Source organism: Hylobates moloch, unplaced genomic scaffold (genome assembly GCF_009828535.3).
Source record: "Hylobates moloch isolate HMO894 unplaced genomic scaffold, HMol_V3 SCAFFOLD_1, whole genome shotgun sequence".
In the NCBI taxonomy this organism is placed as follows: domain Eukaryota; kingdom Metazoa; phylum Chordata; class Mammalia; order Primates; family Hylobatidae; genus Hylobates; species Hylobates moloch.
In genome coordinates, this window is record NW_026652276.1 from 67,320,737 (window position 1) to 67,338,044 (window position 17,308).

The following is a 17,308-nucleotide window of genomic DNA, read 5'->3' on the forward strand; positions in this document are numbered from 1 at the left end:
TGTGGTTTTGATTTGCATTTCTCTGATGGCCAGTGATGATGAGCATTTTTTCATGTGTTTTTTGGCTGCATAAATGTCTTCTTTTGAGAAGTGTCTGTTCATGTCCTCTGCCCACTTTTTGATGGGGTTGTTTGTTTTTTTCTTGTAAATTTGTTTGAGTTCATTGTAGATTCTGGATATTAGCCCTTTGTCAGATGAGTAGGTTGCAAAAATTTTCTCCCATTCTGTAGGTTGCCTGTTCACTCTGATGGTAGTTTCTTTTGCTGTGCAGAAGCTCTTTAGTTTAATTAGATCCCATTTGTCAAGTCTTTGCCCGTGCCTATGTCCTGAATGGTATTGCCTAGGTTTTCTTGTAGGATTTTAATGGTTTTAGGTCTAACATTTAAGTCTTTAATCCACCTTGAATTAATTTTTGTATAAGGTGTAAGGAAGGGATCCAGTTTCAGCTTTCTACATACGGCTAGCCAGTTTTCCCAGCACCATTTATTAAACAGGGAATCCTTTCCCCATTTCTTGTTTTTGTCAGGTAAATCTTTTCTTGTATGGCTCAGTTACTCTTAGGTATTCCACATGCCTGTGAATTTCACTTGTTTTAAAGTGATGCTCCTTGGAATTTAGTAAAAGAGACAGTGAGATAATTTGGTGAAAGATTCATTTATCTTTGTTAGTCTTCCATATAATTGGTAGTATCTTTGCTTTTGGTGTCCCTGTCATTGAAAAGTGTTTCTTTGGTAGAATGTTTACACATTATAAGCTGTTTTATAAAGGAGATAAAGATTCATTTTATATTTCGTCTAAAGTGACAGTGGAGATGTATGTGTGGGAGAGTGTGTGTGTGTGTGTGTGTGTGTGTGTGTGCGCGTGTGAGAGAGAGTGAATATATCAGTGTAACTTCCTGCTGTTGTTCAATAGTCCTTAAACTAGTGAAAAAAGTAGTGAAATGAGCTATTGGCCCAATGGCTTGAAAACTCATTTGTGTCTATCTAATATGTTTAAAAGGAATAATAATACCATGGATTTCAGTGTATGTATTAACTATAGAATGACTGATTTTTTAGGAAGCTAATTCTGGTGATGGTGGTCAAGCCTTACTAACACAGATTTACCGGATATCAGAACTTAAATTATTATAGAAGCAACTGATTGACCTTCTTCCCATCTGACAGGTTACCCTTTCTTTTTAACCTTTTAAGAGAGATTGCTACCTGCTAGGGACCTATCAAAAAAAAAAAATTTTTTTTTTTTCACTTTTTCCGTTGTTTATCGAGCTATATACTCAAGGTCTTAGTCTTATTTAACGAAATACTTGTGTTTCTGTGTATATCTACAGCGTTTTCTTTGGGGTTGTGCTTTGAAATGCCTGGAAGAATATAATTTATGAATTCAGTATGTTGGTGTTGCTAGTAATATATATATTTTTACAAAACTTATTTTTGGAATAAACTTTAATTTGACTGGGAAGGCAATTCATACAGATTCTGTAAAAAAATTTATCTTAGCTTGTAGCTACTTTATAAATAAATAAAGAATGCATTTCTTTCATGTTAAACTTCTGGTGACTGCCTTTTCACAAGATTGCCTTTTCACACTGTCTTTTTAAGTTTCTTGTTAAAAATAATAAATTTTCTCAGATAACTAAGGTCAAATTCATCTGTATCAAGTGCCAGTGTATTTTGTCCTTTGCAGTGTTTTTGTATTTTGAGTGTATTTTGTCGTTTGCAGTGTTGCTGTCCCTGTATATAATTAATACTGTTACAGGATCAGTAATCCCTTTGTAAATTGCATTTAGGGAAATTTGATTTGTGGATCTTATATGAGAGTTTATAAATATGTATTCCTTGCATTCTCCCTTTTAATATACATATGATCCTAAATATTTGTTAGGTTCCTTCTGGCCACTTCTTTTCACTTAGGATTGAACTTGGTGCCATTTCATATGTTTTGTACGAACACAATGTTATTTATTCTACATGCAGTTCTTTGATTTGAATGTTTGGGGTCAGACTAATCCAAGCAAAGAAAATTGGTAGAATAAAATTCCTAGGCGACAACACTCCAACTTCTTATCTATTAATTTGTTGACTTTGCAGTTTTAAAATCTGGGACCTGCACCAAAATCCATTCATTCACAAATGTTTAATGATTGCCTTCAGTGGAAAAGCCACATTATGAGGTTCTTTGGAACATAAACTAAATCTTACTTTCAGATGCTTTTAGTGTAGGATGTAAGACACATATATTTAAAACAGCAATACAAAGAAAAAGCATAAAATATTAATGTCAGTACACTCTACAGATATGTTCATTTTCTGAGAACTTTGTTATTCAGCAGTCTGTCAAAAGTACCACTGTTTCTTATTTCCCCAAAATTGGGAGAGATTCTTATAATGATAAAGTAATAGGAAAATAGTACCTGGGTGGGGAAAAGTTTGATTGTGGTCCTACTGCCTATAGTTGGTGCCCACTAAATGTCTGAAGAGTGAAGTAGTGGAAGTGTTGTTGCATCTGAACACTCTCCTTCAGTGGTAATACAGGCAGGTTCTGAAGAGAGGTTATAAAATAATAGTTTTCTGTTGGTGTGCAAAGTAATCCAAAGACTAAGTGATAAAATGTAGCCAGATTAAATTGAAGTTGAATTCATCTTAATGAACAGTGGTTTAGGGTCTTTTTTTAACCCCCTCAGATTGATCTTTAAGATTCATCTATTTTATTGTAATGAATTCATTCTTTCAATTAGCATTTATTGAGTACTTACTATATGCTAAGTTTGGGGGACCACTGTAGGAGCTCAGCCTACTTAAAAGGACAGACATATGAAAATACGATAGGTGCTATAACCAAGGCATTGTGCCGCACATACTACGGCACATATGAGATGGTTTTCACCTCTACGGGCAGAGGGATAGTGGACTGGGCCAAAGATGTTAAAATGTTAAAAATGTTTCATTCTTTTACGTTGTGTTTAAGGTAACCCTAAAGCTACTATTATTAGTTGCATGAAAGGATATAGTGAATTGGATAGGGGAAGGAGACCACAAGAAATGGAATTCATTTTGATGGTTTGGGCAAACCAAGTTCAAGTATATATATATTTTAACATCCTCACTTGTAAGGTTATAAAGAATGAACTGAGATCTGTTAACTTAGCATTTTAAAGTTATTGCTCTGAAATAACAGAAAGCTCCCTATTTTCAGTTATAAATGTTGCTTAATGAGCATCTTCAAAAATGCTGATGTTCAGACATCGGAGATAATGCATTTATTATGTTATAATCATAAATGTTACCTTTGGCATGCAAAACTTATCCAAGTTAGAGGTAGGAAAAAATATGATGGATAACTTTAAAAATAAAATGTTTTAAAAATAATTTTGCTCCATTTTTATGTAAGAACTCTCAAGAAAAAATTACTTTGGCTACTTCAAAATTTTTTATTTTAAAATGAGCTGCTTTGTTATTATATCGGTTGCTATTTCTTTGCTGGATTAAAACAAAGGCATTCTTTTTTATGTGGTAACATAAAAATCGGATTTATTTCTTAATTTTGTCCAGGCATAATACTTTTATAAGAAAATTCTCTTTTAAAAAGTGGTAAGTAACCTTAAGTCTAGGTAAATATTAATACTACAGTACTTTCTTGAAAAGTCATTGTACCATGGAGTATAGTTTCTACTATTATAAGACAAATTAATGGTGGTCTATTTTTAGTATCCATAAGAAATTTATGTAAAGTTTCTTTGCCTCCAATTTTATTTTTAAATGCTCTCAAGTGAGTTGTGTGACCTAGCAATATTTCAGTATTGCTTATTCTTGAGTAATGGGTTTCTCTGTGATTGTTTGCAATCTAGTGTGCTTATCTACTAACAATAACGGATTCTTTTATAGTTTAAAAACTGCTATTTCACTGTTAATGGTGGTTTTACATGTTGTGGAAATTAATTTCCTAATCATTTTACTTATTTGATCAAATTGAAAATCTTAACTATATTTTAAAACTTTTTGCCACAGCGTTTTACCAACGAGGATCATTTGGCTGTCCATAAACATAAACATGAGATGACACTGAAATTTGGTCCAGCACGTAATGACAGTGTCATTGTGGCTGGTTAGTATATGCTTTTATTAATAGCTTGTATACATATTTCACCTGGAATGTGCACAATTTTTGTGTATTCTCTGTAAATAATATAGTCTGGTGATATTCCAATGACTTCATTATAGTAAATGTTGGCAACATGTATTTTACCCATTACATTTTCATGTTTCCTTCTGACCATTCATTTCACTTTTTTGTGTGATTTTCAAATTTATATTCCAATGTCGATTTTGTGGAAGTTCATTAGAACTCTGGGAACATTCATACCATCTACAAATTTTACATTTAACTAATAATTGAACTAACATGGTATTTAGTCAGCATTTCTTTTAGCTATCTTGTACAACTGACTTACAAGGCTGTGTGAAGATAGAAAATGATCAAGCTTCTCCCGTTGGAGAAAGAACAGTGAGCAGACTTGTTCATTAGAGTTGTTTATATTTCTTTTGAGACTAAACATTTGTATTAGTAAAATATTCTCAGTAAAGAGGCTCTAAATTCAGTCAATGCAGTTTTTGTGTGTTGACACTGTGAACGTACAGTATCACCTAAGCAGTTGATTATTTTTCACTGTATGTGAAAAGAAAAACCCAGTTCATACATTGGTTGATTGTCATTCCATGCTGTATTAGTTGCCTTTTTTTGGTATTTAAATATATACACACACACATCTATGTATATATACATATATGTCATGTATAATTTTGCTACTTTTTTGGTATATTTTATAAGTATTGTGATAAAACTATATAAATTTCAGATCTTTCGTGTCATAATCGTAGATTTACATATCATAAATATTCAGATTAACTAGGTTTTTCTTTTCTCTTGTAAGGCTTGTTATATATCATGTAAGTCTGGAATTACACCCAAATACTATAATACTTTTAAATTATTAGTATAGAGACCAAATTGTTCTGTGCAGTGTTTTGGATAGATAATAAAGCAAATATTCGGTGGTTTTCCCTCTACTTTCAGTATTGAAATTTTTGTAATGAAGAAATTGAAGGTAACAGAAAGTTAATTTATCAAAAACAATATACGTAGGAAAAATGTAGGGGAACTTCCAACATATCCTAAGTTCCGTAAGTAACTTAGAGATCTGTTACTTGTACAGAAGAGTGAGATAATGCTATTTTTTTTTTTTTTGGAGTATTTTACATTAGACATTAAGAGCTAGAACCAAAGGAACCAAACAAGCAAAATAGTAACAACCTGGACGGTTCACTCTCCTAGGCATGAAGCTTTTTGTTTTTCTGAAACTTTCTGCCTTAGCACAGTCTTTCTCTGTGTGTAACTCTTTAACTCAAATATGTTTTGAAATTGGTTTCTAGAAATTACTTTCCTGTCTGATCACATTTAATGCAGTAGAAAAATAGAGCACATTCAAACACAGTACTTGACCTTTTTTTTCACTAACATATGTTGAGATGAATAGGTTAACATTACTATGCAAATAAAATGCATGATGTGTGTGGTATATTTTTGGTGATCAGTAGCCATATGCAATGTGCATGTTAAATGATTGTGCCTATGTTGACTTTTCTCAAGTCTGATGGTTCCAGTAATCATTGATAAAAGTGACTTGTGCTTATGTATTTTATTTTTTTAAGATTTTTCCCTCTCTTTAATGTAAGTTAAGAGCCTTCTAATGAACTTAGATAGACAAACCCTTTGGGTGTGAACAGAAGAGTCACATTTAGATTTGACCTACTAATTTAGTCATGATGGACTTAAGCTAATACATGTACTTTACTTACTATAATGTGGTATTTGAGATCTTTTGGGAGTTGGGAATTAAGGGATAGGCTAGAAACTAGTAAAATTATGATATAATAGAGTCCTTCTAGTAATTCTGATATTACTAACAGTGCCTGAGACAGGCCTGCATTATGTCTAGTTTTGTATTACAAGTGGGTCATTTTAGTGTGAAATATATTTGTACATAGTAAAAATACTAGTTCTCTAGGTATACATGTGGGGGGCAAAGGTAAAATAGTAAGTAATGCCCTCTGTGGGGACATAATGGTTAACAAATATGTAAATTTTAATCTTACAAAAGGAATTAGGAGTATTTTCTCTTAAACCCAGAGTCTTCCTTAGTAGAGTACTTTTACTTCACTTAGGCGAGATCCCTGCTATAGCCTGTAAAATTGGTGCTCTAAAATATGTTAAATGTGAATAGAATTTGAATGTGCTACCAACTCTAATCAATATGAATAGACACCCTTGAAAATAGTAACACTAAATAGGCAGAATTTATAAGTTTCTTGCTTTTCATTCAGTGTAAATCTTATCTGGCATTTTTTGTAGCCTATACATGGACACTGAGTACATATGTTAATGTACACAGTAGGAGTACATATTCGAGTAAAGTTGAAATGTTTCATGTTGTAAGAAAATAGAGTAGACTCTTTCTTACTCCCTAGGAATTAAGCTAGAACATTCTGGAGGCATGTGACTGACACATATCCCTTGTACCTAGCTTGTAAAATGCATTAACTTAGAAAATTAGTTTCAGTAGATAGTGGCAAAAAGAGGATTTGTTGTTTTAGGGCTGTTTTAACTTTTATTTTCTTTCTTACAATATTTTTATCTACCTATTAAAGATTATTTTATCTTAGTTTGCTTTCATAATAGAGTATGAACAGCTAGTGGAAGAACCAAGTTAAAGCAGATACACATGCTCTTATCCTAGTTTTCCCCAAATTTCATTTATTTAAATAATTGTAGTTTTTAATAATGTAAATTTAAAAAATTCTTTATGCTGTGTTAGATAATAATAGTTTATCTCTTGAGTAGAGGATGTTTATGCCATTCTACTCAGAGAGAAGCAGTGGACTAAGGAGCAAAAAGGACTTTCCTACTTTCATAGTTCTTAAAGTTGGAGGAAATAAGAAGTACAACAAAAATTTAACCAAATTTTGTTTGCTTTAAAGGAAGAGGTCTTTCCAAAGAGAGAATTAACAACTGACTGAACCAGTCCTGCTAATTTGTTAACTTAGTAGCTATATTTTAGAGTCTTAACATATTTAAATATGCATGATTACTTTTTGACATTTATTTCAGATCAGACCCCAACACCAACAAGATTCTTGAAAAACTGTGAAGAAGTGGGTTTGTTTAATGAGTTGGCGAGTCCATTTGAGAATGAATTCAAGAAAGCTTCAGAAGACGACATTAAAAAAGTATGTTGTAACCATGAAATTTAAAGAGTACTTCTGACAGAGAAGTAATCATAGTTTATACTTCCTGCTTTTTAAATTTAGACATACTGTTTTTGACCTTATAACCTTTTCCTTATTATTTGAATTATAGATGCCTCTAGATTTATCCCCTCTTGCAACACCTATCATAAGAAGCAAAATTGAGGAGCCTTCTGTTGTAGAAACAACTCACCAGGATAGTCCTTTACCTCACCCAGAGTCTACTACCAGTGATGAGAAGGTTAGAAATTTTTAGAAATACAAACTAAGGGAGAAGAACAGTACCCAAATAAAGTTTACTATTTAATCTCCATAAAATGTTAATGTATTAGATTCAGTGTCAGCTTGCAATAGTTTCATATGTGAAAGCCTGTCAATACTCAGATATTTCAGAGTAAGAAGACTGCAGTTTTATTGTACACAAAAATTATAGGGAAGAACAGTCATGTTAGATAAAACTTATTTTTAAAAGATATATAAATTTATAAATTTAACATAATTTTTATGTGTTTTGCCATTTTATATTTAGCTACTTTTATACAGTAACAGCTTAATTAAGAATCTGTTCAAAAAATTAATTGAACAATGGTTTTTTAGACTTTTACAGGATTAAGGGACTAGTTACTCATTCTCAGGAGTGGATCTTTGTTAGCGGCACTTAGGACGATGATGATACTAGCTTGAATACCCAGATAATCTGGGACCACCTGGGCTACAGTTGTGTGTTGAGTAACATTATTATGGGAACTTCTTGATCACTCTTTTGTTCACAAGCACATAGAATAAGCACATATTTATTTGGGAGTACCATGCAGGGCACAGCGAAGAGGCAATGGGACACATAAAGAGGCAGTGGCAATATTCTTTTTTAGATTGTTATTCTAAAACCGTACTTATTAATAGACTTCTGTCATGGCAGAGAAGCTAGAAATAAGGAAACACAGAAAAAATAGCTTTTTGGCTAAGAATAAATGCTTTGTTTTCTGTTTTTGTGTGTGTGTGTGTTTTTTTTTTTCATTTTCTTTTTCTCATTTTAAAAGTACATTCTCATTCTTCTTCTCTAAGAATATAGAAACATGAAAAGAAAACCAAAATCACCTATTAGCACATAATTGAATAAGAATTACTATCTTGAAACATTTTTTTCTAGGTATATACATTTATAGGTACAAATACGTAAGTGAATAGTTAAATAGAAGGATAGATGGATACAAAGATCCTAGCTTTATTTTATATTGTGCTTTAGACCCTCAGTATTGATGAATATTTTCCCATGTCATTAGAGAGTTCCCCAAATCATAATTTTTAATGCTTGTACTTTATTTTATTATATGATATATATTATGTTATCCTGCTCTTTTTGGACATAAAGGTTGCTTCCACATTATTACAGTTATTGAAAATGCTTTTTAAATCTCTGATACAAATCTTTTTTCCTAGAGAGCATTTCATTCTTTTCACATTTAACAGTTTTTCATTGTTCATGGCTGCTTCAGCATCTTTTAGGAGTATTACTTCTTTCTGCATTCCCCAATCATTAGGCCCTCCTTGAGCAAGGTATACCATATTAAATTGATTAAAAAAAAAAAAAATCTGGACCTCTTCTTCTTTCTTGATTTTCTTCCTAGGTGATCTCATCCAGACCCATAACTTTAATAAACATCTACATACTGATGACTCCCAAATTTCTATGGGCATAAGTATCTCACCAGATTGCCAGATTTATATCCAACTCCATCTTGACATTACCTTTTCTATGTCTAATAGACATCTTAAGCTTAATAGGTCAAAATCAGAGTCCTTGATTCTTCCCCCAGTTTTCCCCATCTCAGTAAGTTTTCTCCATCCATTCACTTGTTCTAGCTGAAAATTTAGGGGTCATCCTTAATTTCTTATTTTCTTTTACACTGAAACTAACAGCATATTTTATCAGACCTGAATCTCATCCTCTATGTCTGTGTTCAGTGACACCACTTAAGCCCAAACCATCATCATCTTTTGTTTGGATTATTAACAGTTACCTTCTAACTTGTCTTCCTGCTTCTACCTCCAATCCATTTTCTGTTAAGATGACTTTTAATACATTAAACACTCACCTGCTTAAAATCTTTCAGTGGTCTACCATTGTATTTAAAATAATTCATACTCCTCGGCATAAGCCCTCTTTGATCTGGGCCTGTCTACGCATCTGTCCTCACCTCATGCCTCTCTATTGTGTTCGTCAAATATTCAGAGCTTTTTCCTACCTCAGGACATGACATATGGTATTGCTTCCTTCTCCCTATAATGAAATGCTCTCCTCCTTATCCTTTCATCATCAGTTCAAATGCTGTTTTTGCAAAGAAGCTCACCTATTCTTACTGTGCTATCTAAATTAACTGACTCTTCCTTACCTTCAGCTAATCTTTCATCCTTTGTTTCATTGCATGTATTATTCTGTAACACTTAACGTTTACTATAATCTGAAATTTTCTTACTTGTTTTATCTGTTTATTGTCTCTTCCTTGAGAGCTAGTCCTTGGGAGCATAAGTTCTCAACTTACTGAATAAATGAAGTTACAATACTACTACTTTATCCTTCTTCCTGTGTAGCTTAATAAGATTTTGATGATAAGTGGCAGCATACAGGCCAATTCATAAAACACAATAGACCCAATTTTTACACTGACTATTTAAGGAATTCTGGGTAAAATCTTTTAAAACTTTTTGTTCTCTAATCTGTAAAACCAGAGGAAATACCATCTTTAAGGTCTTGGCTGACAAATTCTGTTTTCCTAACTTCAAAGAGTTCACTCCAGTAATTATTTATTTTACATTCAAGATATCAGTATTACATGGCCTTTTGACATGAAGAAATTATTGATATAGAAGAGATAGCTAACTGAAATTAACAATTATTTGTATTGCTCTAAAAATTCTTATTTCTGTTACTTAATTTGTATCAGCCATAACACAGTCTCACTGGACCTGTTTCCTCTTCATACAGTATAATGAGGGAGGGGGACTAAACAGTCCCTTCTGGATTTTAAGTTCTGTGACTCTCTGAGAATGGATTATATTTTTATTTTTTATTAAAATTCTCTTGGTATCATAGCCAAGTTGCCCAGTCTAACTTATTTCTGGATTGATAGGAGAACAAGTTGTACTGAAAAAGAAAAAAAAAAAAAAAAAAAAAAAAAAAAAAAAGTCTTTTTAAAATTAAAATATTAATTGAACATTGCATTTGAGTCTTTACAGATCTTCTAAAATGTTCTTTTAATTAATTTTAGATACTAATTTGCTTTTAGCAGTTATTATTCTGTAGATGCTTTTAGAAGTGTGTTACATTCTGTTCACTAAGGTACATGATTTGTATTTTTAAATGCCACCCTTTTTTATCTCACTGTTAAATAGGAAGTACCATTGGCACAAACTGCACAGCCCACGTCAGCTATTGTTCGTCCAGCATCATTACAGGTTCCCAATGTGCTGCTTACAAGTTCGGACTCAAGTGTAATTATTCAGCAGGCAGTACCTTCACCAACCTCAAGTACTGTAATCACCCAGGCACCATCCTCTAACAGGCCAATTGTGTAAGTGATTCAGGCCAGTCATTGAACATATACATGAATTAAGTTTGTTTTGTTATGATTTTTCCTAAGACATTTGATTATTCAAACTAAGATCTTAGTTTTGTATGTGTGTGCATGCTTCGAATTTTGGAAAAAGTACTTGCGTAGTCTTCTTTAATATAAATGTTAACTAATAGAGTGGGAGATAAATGCAACTAAAAACAAATATAGAATGTGAATTTACGATAGTCTTATTTTCATGCTATTTCACACAAAATATAAAATTACTCCATCGGCCGGGCGCGGTGGCTCACACCTGTAATCCCAGCACTTTGGGAGGCCGAGATGGGTGGATCACGAGGTCAGGAGATCGAGACCATCCTGGCTAACACGGTGAAACCCCGTCTCTACTAAAAATACAAAAAAACGTTAGCCAGGCGCGGTGGCAGGCCCCTGTAGTCCCAGCTACTCGGGAGGCTGAGGCAGGAGAATGGCGTGAACCTGGGAGGCGGAGCTTGCAGTGAGCCGAGGTCGCGCCACTGCACTCCAGCCTGGGTGACAGAGCGAGACTCCATCTCAAAAAAAAAAAAAAAAAATTACTCCATCACCAGATTCCATTTCTTTTAGTTCTTACTGGTAGCTCCCAAGAGCTCTCTGATGAGAATTTTTCTCATTTTACAAATTGGAGATTGTCCTAAGTAAATCCATAACTTTTCTCTTCTTTTCAATACTGCTACACAGGTTATGCATTTAAGATGCAATTAAAAATAATTAAATTTTGCTATTTGCTTTGCTGTGGTTAGAAAATGTATTTTTAAATGATATGGTTATAGGAGTAAAAATACTATTGTATTTTTAAGAGACAGTTGGTATGAATCTCTTTTTTAAAATTTCTCTTCTTTTATTTTTCTTAGCCCTGTACCAGGCCCATTTCCTCTTCTGTTACATCTTCCTAATGGACAAACCATGCCTGTTGCTATTCCTGCATCAATTACAAGTTCTAATGTGCATGTTCCAGCTGCAGTCCCAGTAAGGAAGTTAGACTATTTAAATCTCTATTGCAAAACTGATCTTTGTAGTCAGAAAATAAAGTTGGCTGCTTGACTGGCTTATGAAATTGAATTTAACATAATATTGATTAGCAGTTGATAGTATTTATTTGTTATCATTGTAATAGCATATACCATTCAAGGTATAGCTATTTTTTCTCTTCCCCCCAAAATCTTAATTTTTTTTTTTATACCGAGATCTTCTTATTCAACCCATTTCAATTTGACTGGACTTGTAGCATTCAAATATTAACACAGATTTCAAATTTTAGAAAGCTATTTATACTAGAATACTTGTCAGGTAACTCTGTGGTATTTCTGTTAGTATGGAAATTGTTTATAAAGACACACTCTGAATTTTTGTGGTCAAGTAGGGTTTGCAGAATCTTTGATAGCCCAACATGTTAAAATGTAAATGTTCTAGAAAAATAATCTTTCACTTTCCCTGTGAAAAGACCCCCAAAAAAGTTTTTTGAGGGGTGTGTTAAATATATAAATTTTGAAAGACATAGACAAAATAGTTAACTATCTACTTATAATATTTAATGGTTTGGCCAGGCATGGCGATTCATGCCTGTTGTAATCCCAGCATATTGGGCGGCTGAGGTAGGAGGATTGTGTGAGCCCAGGCGTTTGAGACTGCAGTGAGCTGTGGATCCTGCCTGGATGACAGGGCAAGACCCCAAGTCAAAAAAAAAAAAAAAGTAATAGTTTAATGAACATTTAAAAACACATTGTTTGGAATAATGTGTGTTAGAAAATTGCTTTTTTCTTACTTATATTACATAAAACAGTCTTATTCAAACAAACTCTTCAGTTTTTTGACATCAAGTTTTCATCCTGAAAACCACTTTTTGAGACATCTAGCACAGTTTCCAGAACACATTATTTTCTTTTTCATCTAAATTATTTACAATATATTACTTTTTGAATCTCTCTATTATTCTCTCCCTGGAAATCTTACACCAAGCATTAGGTACTTATTTATGTAATAAAAAGATAGTTTTTTCTTTTACCTTCTAAGATGCTTGTTACTGATCAGTACAGTGTAATCATTTACAGTGTAGCTTTTAAAAATTATTTTTAGGCCAAGTGCAGTGGCTCACGCCTGTGATCCCAGCACTTTGGGAGACCAAGGTGGGTGGCTTGCCTAAGTCCAGGAGTTCAAGACCAGGCTGGGCAACATGGCGAAACCCCATCTCTACAAAAAATAAACACAAATTAGCCAGTTGTGGTGGAGGCACCTGTAGTCTCAGCTACTCAGAAGGCTGAGGTGGGAGGATCACTTGAGCCTGGAGGTTGAGACTGTAGTTAGCCGAGATTGCACCACTGCATTCCAGGCTGGGCAGCAAAGTGAGACCCTGTCTCAAAAATAATAAAAATTATTTTTAAAAGCTTACTTATAGTAACATTCCAACACTTTCGGTGAGATTACCCCCAAGAATATTACTAGGATTAATGTTTGAGATTTATGTCTTTTTTTCATGAACTAATTCTTCCAGGTGATCTTTTGAACTATCCAAAATTAGCATTGTTTTGATCATTTGACGTAATTTCAAGATAATGTGCCTTCTTTAAAAAGAACTTCGTTGTTCAAAATGCATTATTTGAGAGACTTTGTGAGGACTCAGATATAAGGTATCTGCTTCCTCTTTACTGAGGATATGTTTTTGAGGAGGGAAACATTCTTGCCTTGTTTTTGAGATTCTGATTATCCTGTTACATGTACCTAGTGATGAAAGTGACCAGAAATGAAAGAAAAGATACACTTTATTTATACAGTAACTGTGTTCACTCAGTGTTAGGTTTAAGAAAAAAAGGAAAAAACCAAAATGGTAAAACCTGTTACAGATTATTTGAGAAATTATTAGTGTGTTGTTTGTTACTACGTGGTATGTATAAGAAAATTCATTATATATATTTTTAGAAAAGCAAAGTTCATTGTTGAAATTATTTTTTATGCCTAAGTGTCACAAGTTTTGACATTCTTCCTTTCATATTCAAAATGGAAGTTTGACAGATCTTTGAGAATTTTTGCATTAATCACTTTGAATATTATGAATTTCCAACAGGGACCATTAAGAAAGAAATTGTAGAAACTGAAGCTTAAGAAAGCACATGTCTCAGAAATTGACAGCTTTTGAAGGATAAGTCAGGATATAAGACCAAATAAGGATTTGGTATAGAGATAAAATCAGCTGGTGATAAATTTACAATGTTCTGATTCTTAAAGTCTCAAATTATTATAACAGCAGTAAAGTACAAATCTCATTTTGAATATATTCTCTAGCAATTATTTTTCCTTATCTTATGCATAGCTCGTTCGACCAGTCACCATGGTGCCTAGTGTTCCAGGAATCCCAGGTCCTTCCTCTCCCCAACCAGTACAGTCAGAAGCAAAAATGGTAAGCCAGATTTTATTTGTTCTGTACATTGCTTGAGGCTGTTTTGAATTAATGTTTTCACTAAAGCCTGCTTCAAATGCACAATTTAGATCACATTTTTATAAAGTTACGGACTGTTTTATACTATAGATAAACCACAAAATTTGAAAAAAGAAATCTTCCTTTAGCATAGTGAGTAGTTAGTGACACTTTAAAATTAGTGGGCAGATTAGAAGTTCTGTTTCTTGTCACTTGTGGTGTGTCTGGCTTTTGCCTGTGGCTTTTTCTCCTCCTAGTGGAAAATAGGAGTATTACATCTGAAACTAGATGTGATCATCTGAAGGCAGTGCTGCTAATAATGATGAGTGGTTTTAACAGTATTAAAAAGAATTCTGAAATAATTTGCTAACTGTACAAGTTAGCAAACATGATACATATAAAGAAAACCATTTTTTTCTGTTGTGCTGTTTAGATGCTATTAAATTAATGTTTAGATGTGTATTTTAATTTTAATTTTAGTCCTAACTCCGCTATTCACTACCTTTAAGCAACTTTAACTTTCCTGAGATTGCATTTCCTCATCTGTAAAATAAAAGGATTAAGCTTTGGTTTCTGGGGTACTTCTTAACCCTAAATCCTATAAACTTTCTAATTTTCTTAGTAGAAGATCTGACGCTTCTATTTTAAAAAAAAAAACAGGGCCGGGCGCAGTGGCTCACACCTGTAATCCCAAGCACTTTGGGAGGCTGAGGTGGGCAGATCACCTGAGATCAGGAGTTTGAGACCAGCCTAGCCAACATGGTGAAATCTCATCTCTACTAAAAATACAAAAATGAGCCGAGCGTGGTGGCGCACGCCTGTAATCCTAGCTACTCGGGTGGCTGAGGCACAAGAATTTGCTTGAACCCAGGAGGCCCAGGTTGTAGTGAGCCAGCATCATACTATTGCACTCCAGCCTGGGTGACAGAGTGAGACTCCATCTCAAAAATAAAATAAAATAAAAATCAGTGTAATTCTCCTTGCTGTGTTATAATACAATAATATCAGTTAATTAATAACATCAATCAATTGGGTAGATGTTAACGTTCTATATCATAATAGGGCTAACAACAGCAATTAATTAATGTATCCTTAGGAAATCAATAGAATAGTAGTTATTAGCCACCTTCTATTTGCTTCAGTTATTTGCTAGGCACTATACTAAATACAGATTTTTACATGCTAAAACATATTGCAGAGCTGAATTTATTTATTTATTTATTTATTTATTTATTTATTTATTTATTTATTTTTATTATTCTTTTTTGAGATAGAGTCTCACTCTCTCGCCCAGGCTGGAGTACAGTGGCACAATCTCAGCTCACTGCAACCTCTGCCTCCCGGGTTCAAGCAATTCTCCTGCCTCAGCCTCCTGAGTAGCTGGGATTACAGGTTTGCACCACCATGCCTGGCTAATTTTTGTATTTTTAGTAGAGACGGGGTTTCACCATATTGGTCAGACTGGTCTCGAACTCCTGACCTTGTGATCCCCCCGCCCCAGCCTCCCAAAGTGTTGGGATTACAGGTGTGAGCCACCGCACCCGGCCTGAAAAATTTTTACTGCTATTCTCCATTAGTGCAGACAATCAGTCAGAAATTTGCACAGGACACCCTGTTTTAGCAATAAAGCTTACATATTATCTGAATGACAACGGTTGAAGAGTATAAAAATTAGGTGGTTATTGATTGTCAGAGAAGACCCTAAAAACCCAAGGAGGAAATTTTTCACATCATAGTATATTCAGGTCAGAGCTTTGGAAATACTAAGATGAATCTTCTTGATAGCAGAAGAGCTTCACCAGGGGCATTTTTTGCACTTCCCATTTTAGTATACTGATTGATGAAAAATTCAATTTAATTTACCATGCAGTGGGAACTGAGTACAGCAGATATAGATATTAAAAGGAGATCTTGTTATTGTATACTGCATCTAAAAGTATTTTAACATATTCATTGGACTTTTTTCTATAAACTCAAAAGGAACAAATCCACTTTTAAGAAATACTTTTCTTTACAAGAGTAGGCCATATTTTTAGAAACTGTTAAACTGAATAACTGTTTCTTTTAGGTCATCAGGAAATTAAATTACAAAGAATAAAAGTTTCTCTCTTTCCGATCAGTCCACTCTGTCTATTCTGATGTTTGTAACTGTAGATTAGTTATAGAATTTCATATAAATAGCCACTTCATACTCTTATGTCCAGCTCAGCATGTCTCAGATTTATCCATGTTGTTGAGTGATCACAGTTTGCTTCTTTTTATTGCTGAGTGGTATTCCATTGTGTGAATATACCACAATTTCTTTGTCCATTCTCCTGTTCATGGACACTTTAATGGTTTCTAGTGTTTAGCTATTGTGAATAAAGCTACTATACACATTCTTACATAACTCTATTCATGGCCATATATTTTCATTTTATTGACTAAACAGCTAAAAGTAGAATTGCCGAGTCAGAAGGTAGGTATACTTTTAACTTTATAAGAAATTGCTAAACCTGTACCCAAAGGTTTACATTCCTACCAGCAGTGTATGGGAATTCCAGTTGTTCCCAGATTCTTGTCAACATTTGGTTCTCCCTGTCTTTTTAATAGTAGACATTCTAGAGCTGTTTAGCAGTGTCTCATAGTTTTAATTTCCATTTCCTTTTTGGCCAGACATTAGTTGTGAGGTCTTTTGCCCATTTAAAAAATTGTGTTGTTTTTCTTTTATTGATTGATTGATTGATTGAGACGGGGTTTGGCTCTGTTACTCAGGCTGGAGTGTTGTGGCATGATCTTGGCTCACTGCGGCCTGGATCTCCCGGCTTCAAGTGATCCTCCTGCCTTAGCCCCTCAAGTAGCTGGGACTACTTGTGTTTTTTTGTAAAGATTGCTCTCCTAGGCTGCTCTTGAACTCCTGAGTTCAGGCAATCCGCCCTCCTCGGCCTCCCAAAGTACTGGGATTACAGGCATGAGAGTCACCGCGCCTGGCCAATTGTTTTTAT

At 33.8% G+C, this 17,308-nt stretch overlaps 1 protein-coding gene across 2 annotated transcripts in view; it reads left to right on the forward strand.

The window, feature by feature from the left end:
• The window catches only part of ATF2 (activating transcription factor 2), a 95,152-nt gene that overhangs the window by 44,446 nt on the left and 33,398 nt on the right, over positions 1 to 17,308 (forward strand). For both annotated transcript variants that reach the window (XR_009214183.1, XM_032755323.2), the window contains exons 5-10: positions 4,008 to 4,104; positions 7,165 to 7,283; positions 7,414 to 7,542; positions 10,695 to 10,873; positions 11,767 to 11,881; positions 14,220 to 14,306. Coding sequence is in view for 1 of the 2 variants with exons in the window: in XM_032755323.2 (XP_032611214.1) it covers positions 4,008 to 4,104; positions 7,165 to 7,283; positions 7,414 to 7,542; positions 10,695 to 10,873; positions 11,767 to 11,881; positions 14,220 to 14,306 (726 nt within the window). In the remaining variant the exon portion in view is untranslated. The remainder of the gene's footprint in view (positions 1 to 4,007; positions 4,105 to 7,164; positions 7,284 to 7,413; positions 7,543 to 10,694; positions 10,874 to 11,766; positions 11,882 to 14,219; positions 14,307 to 17,308) is intronic.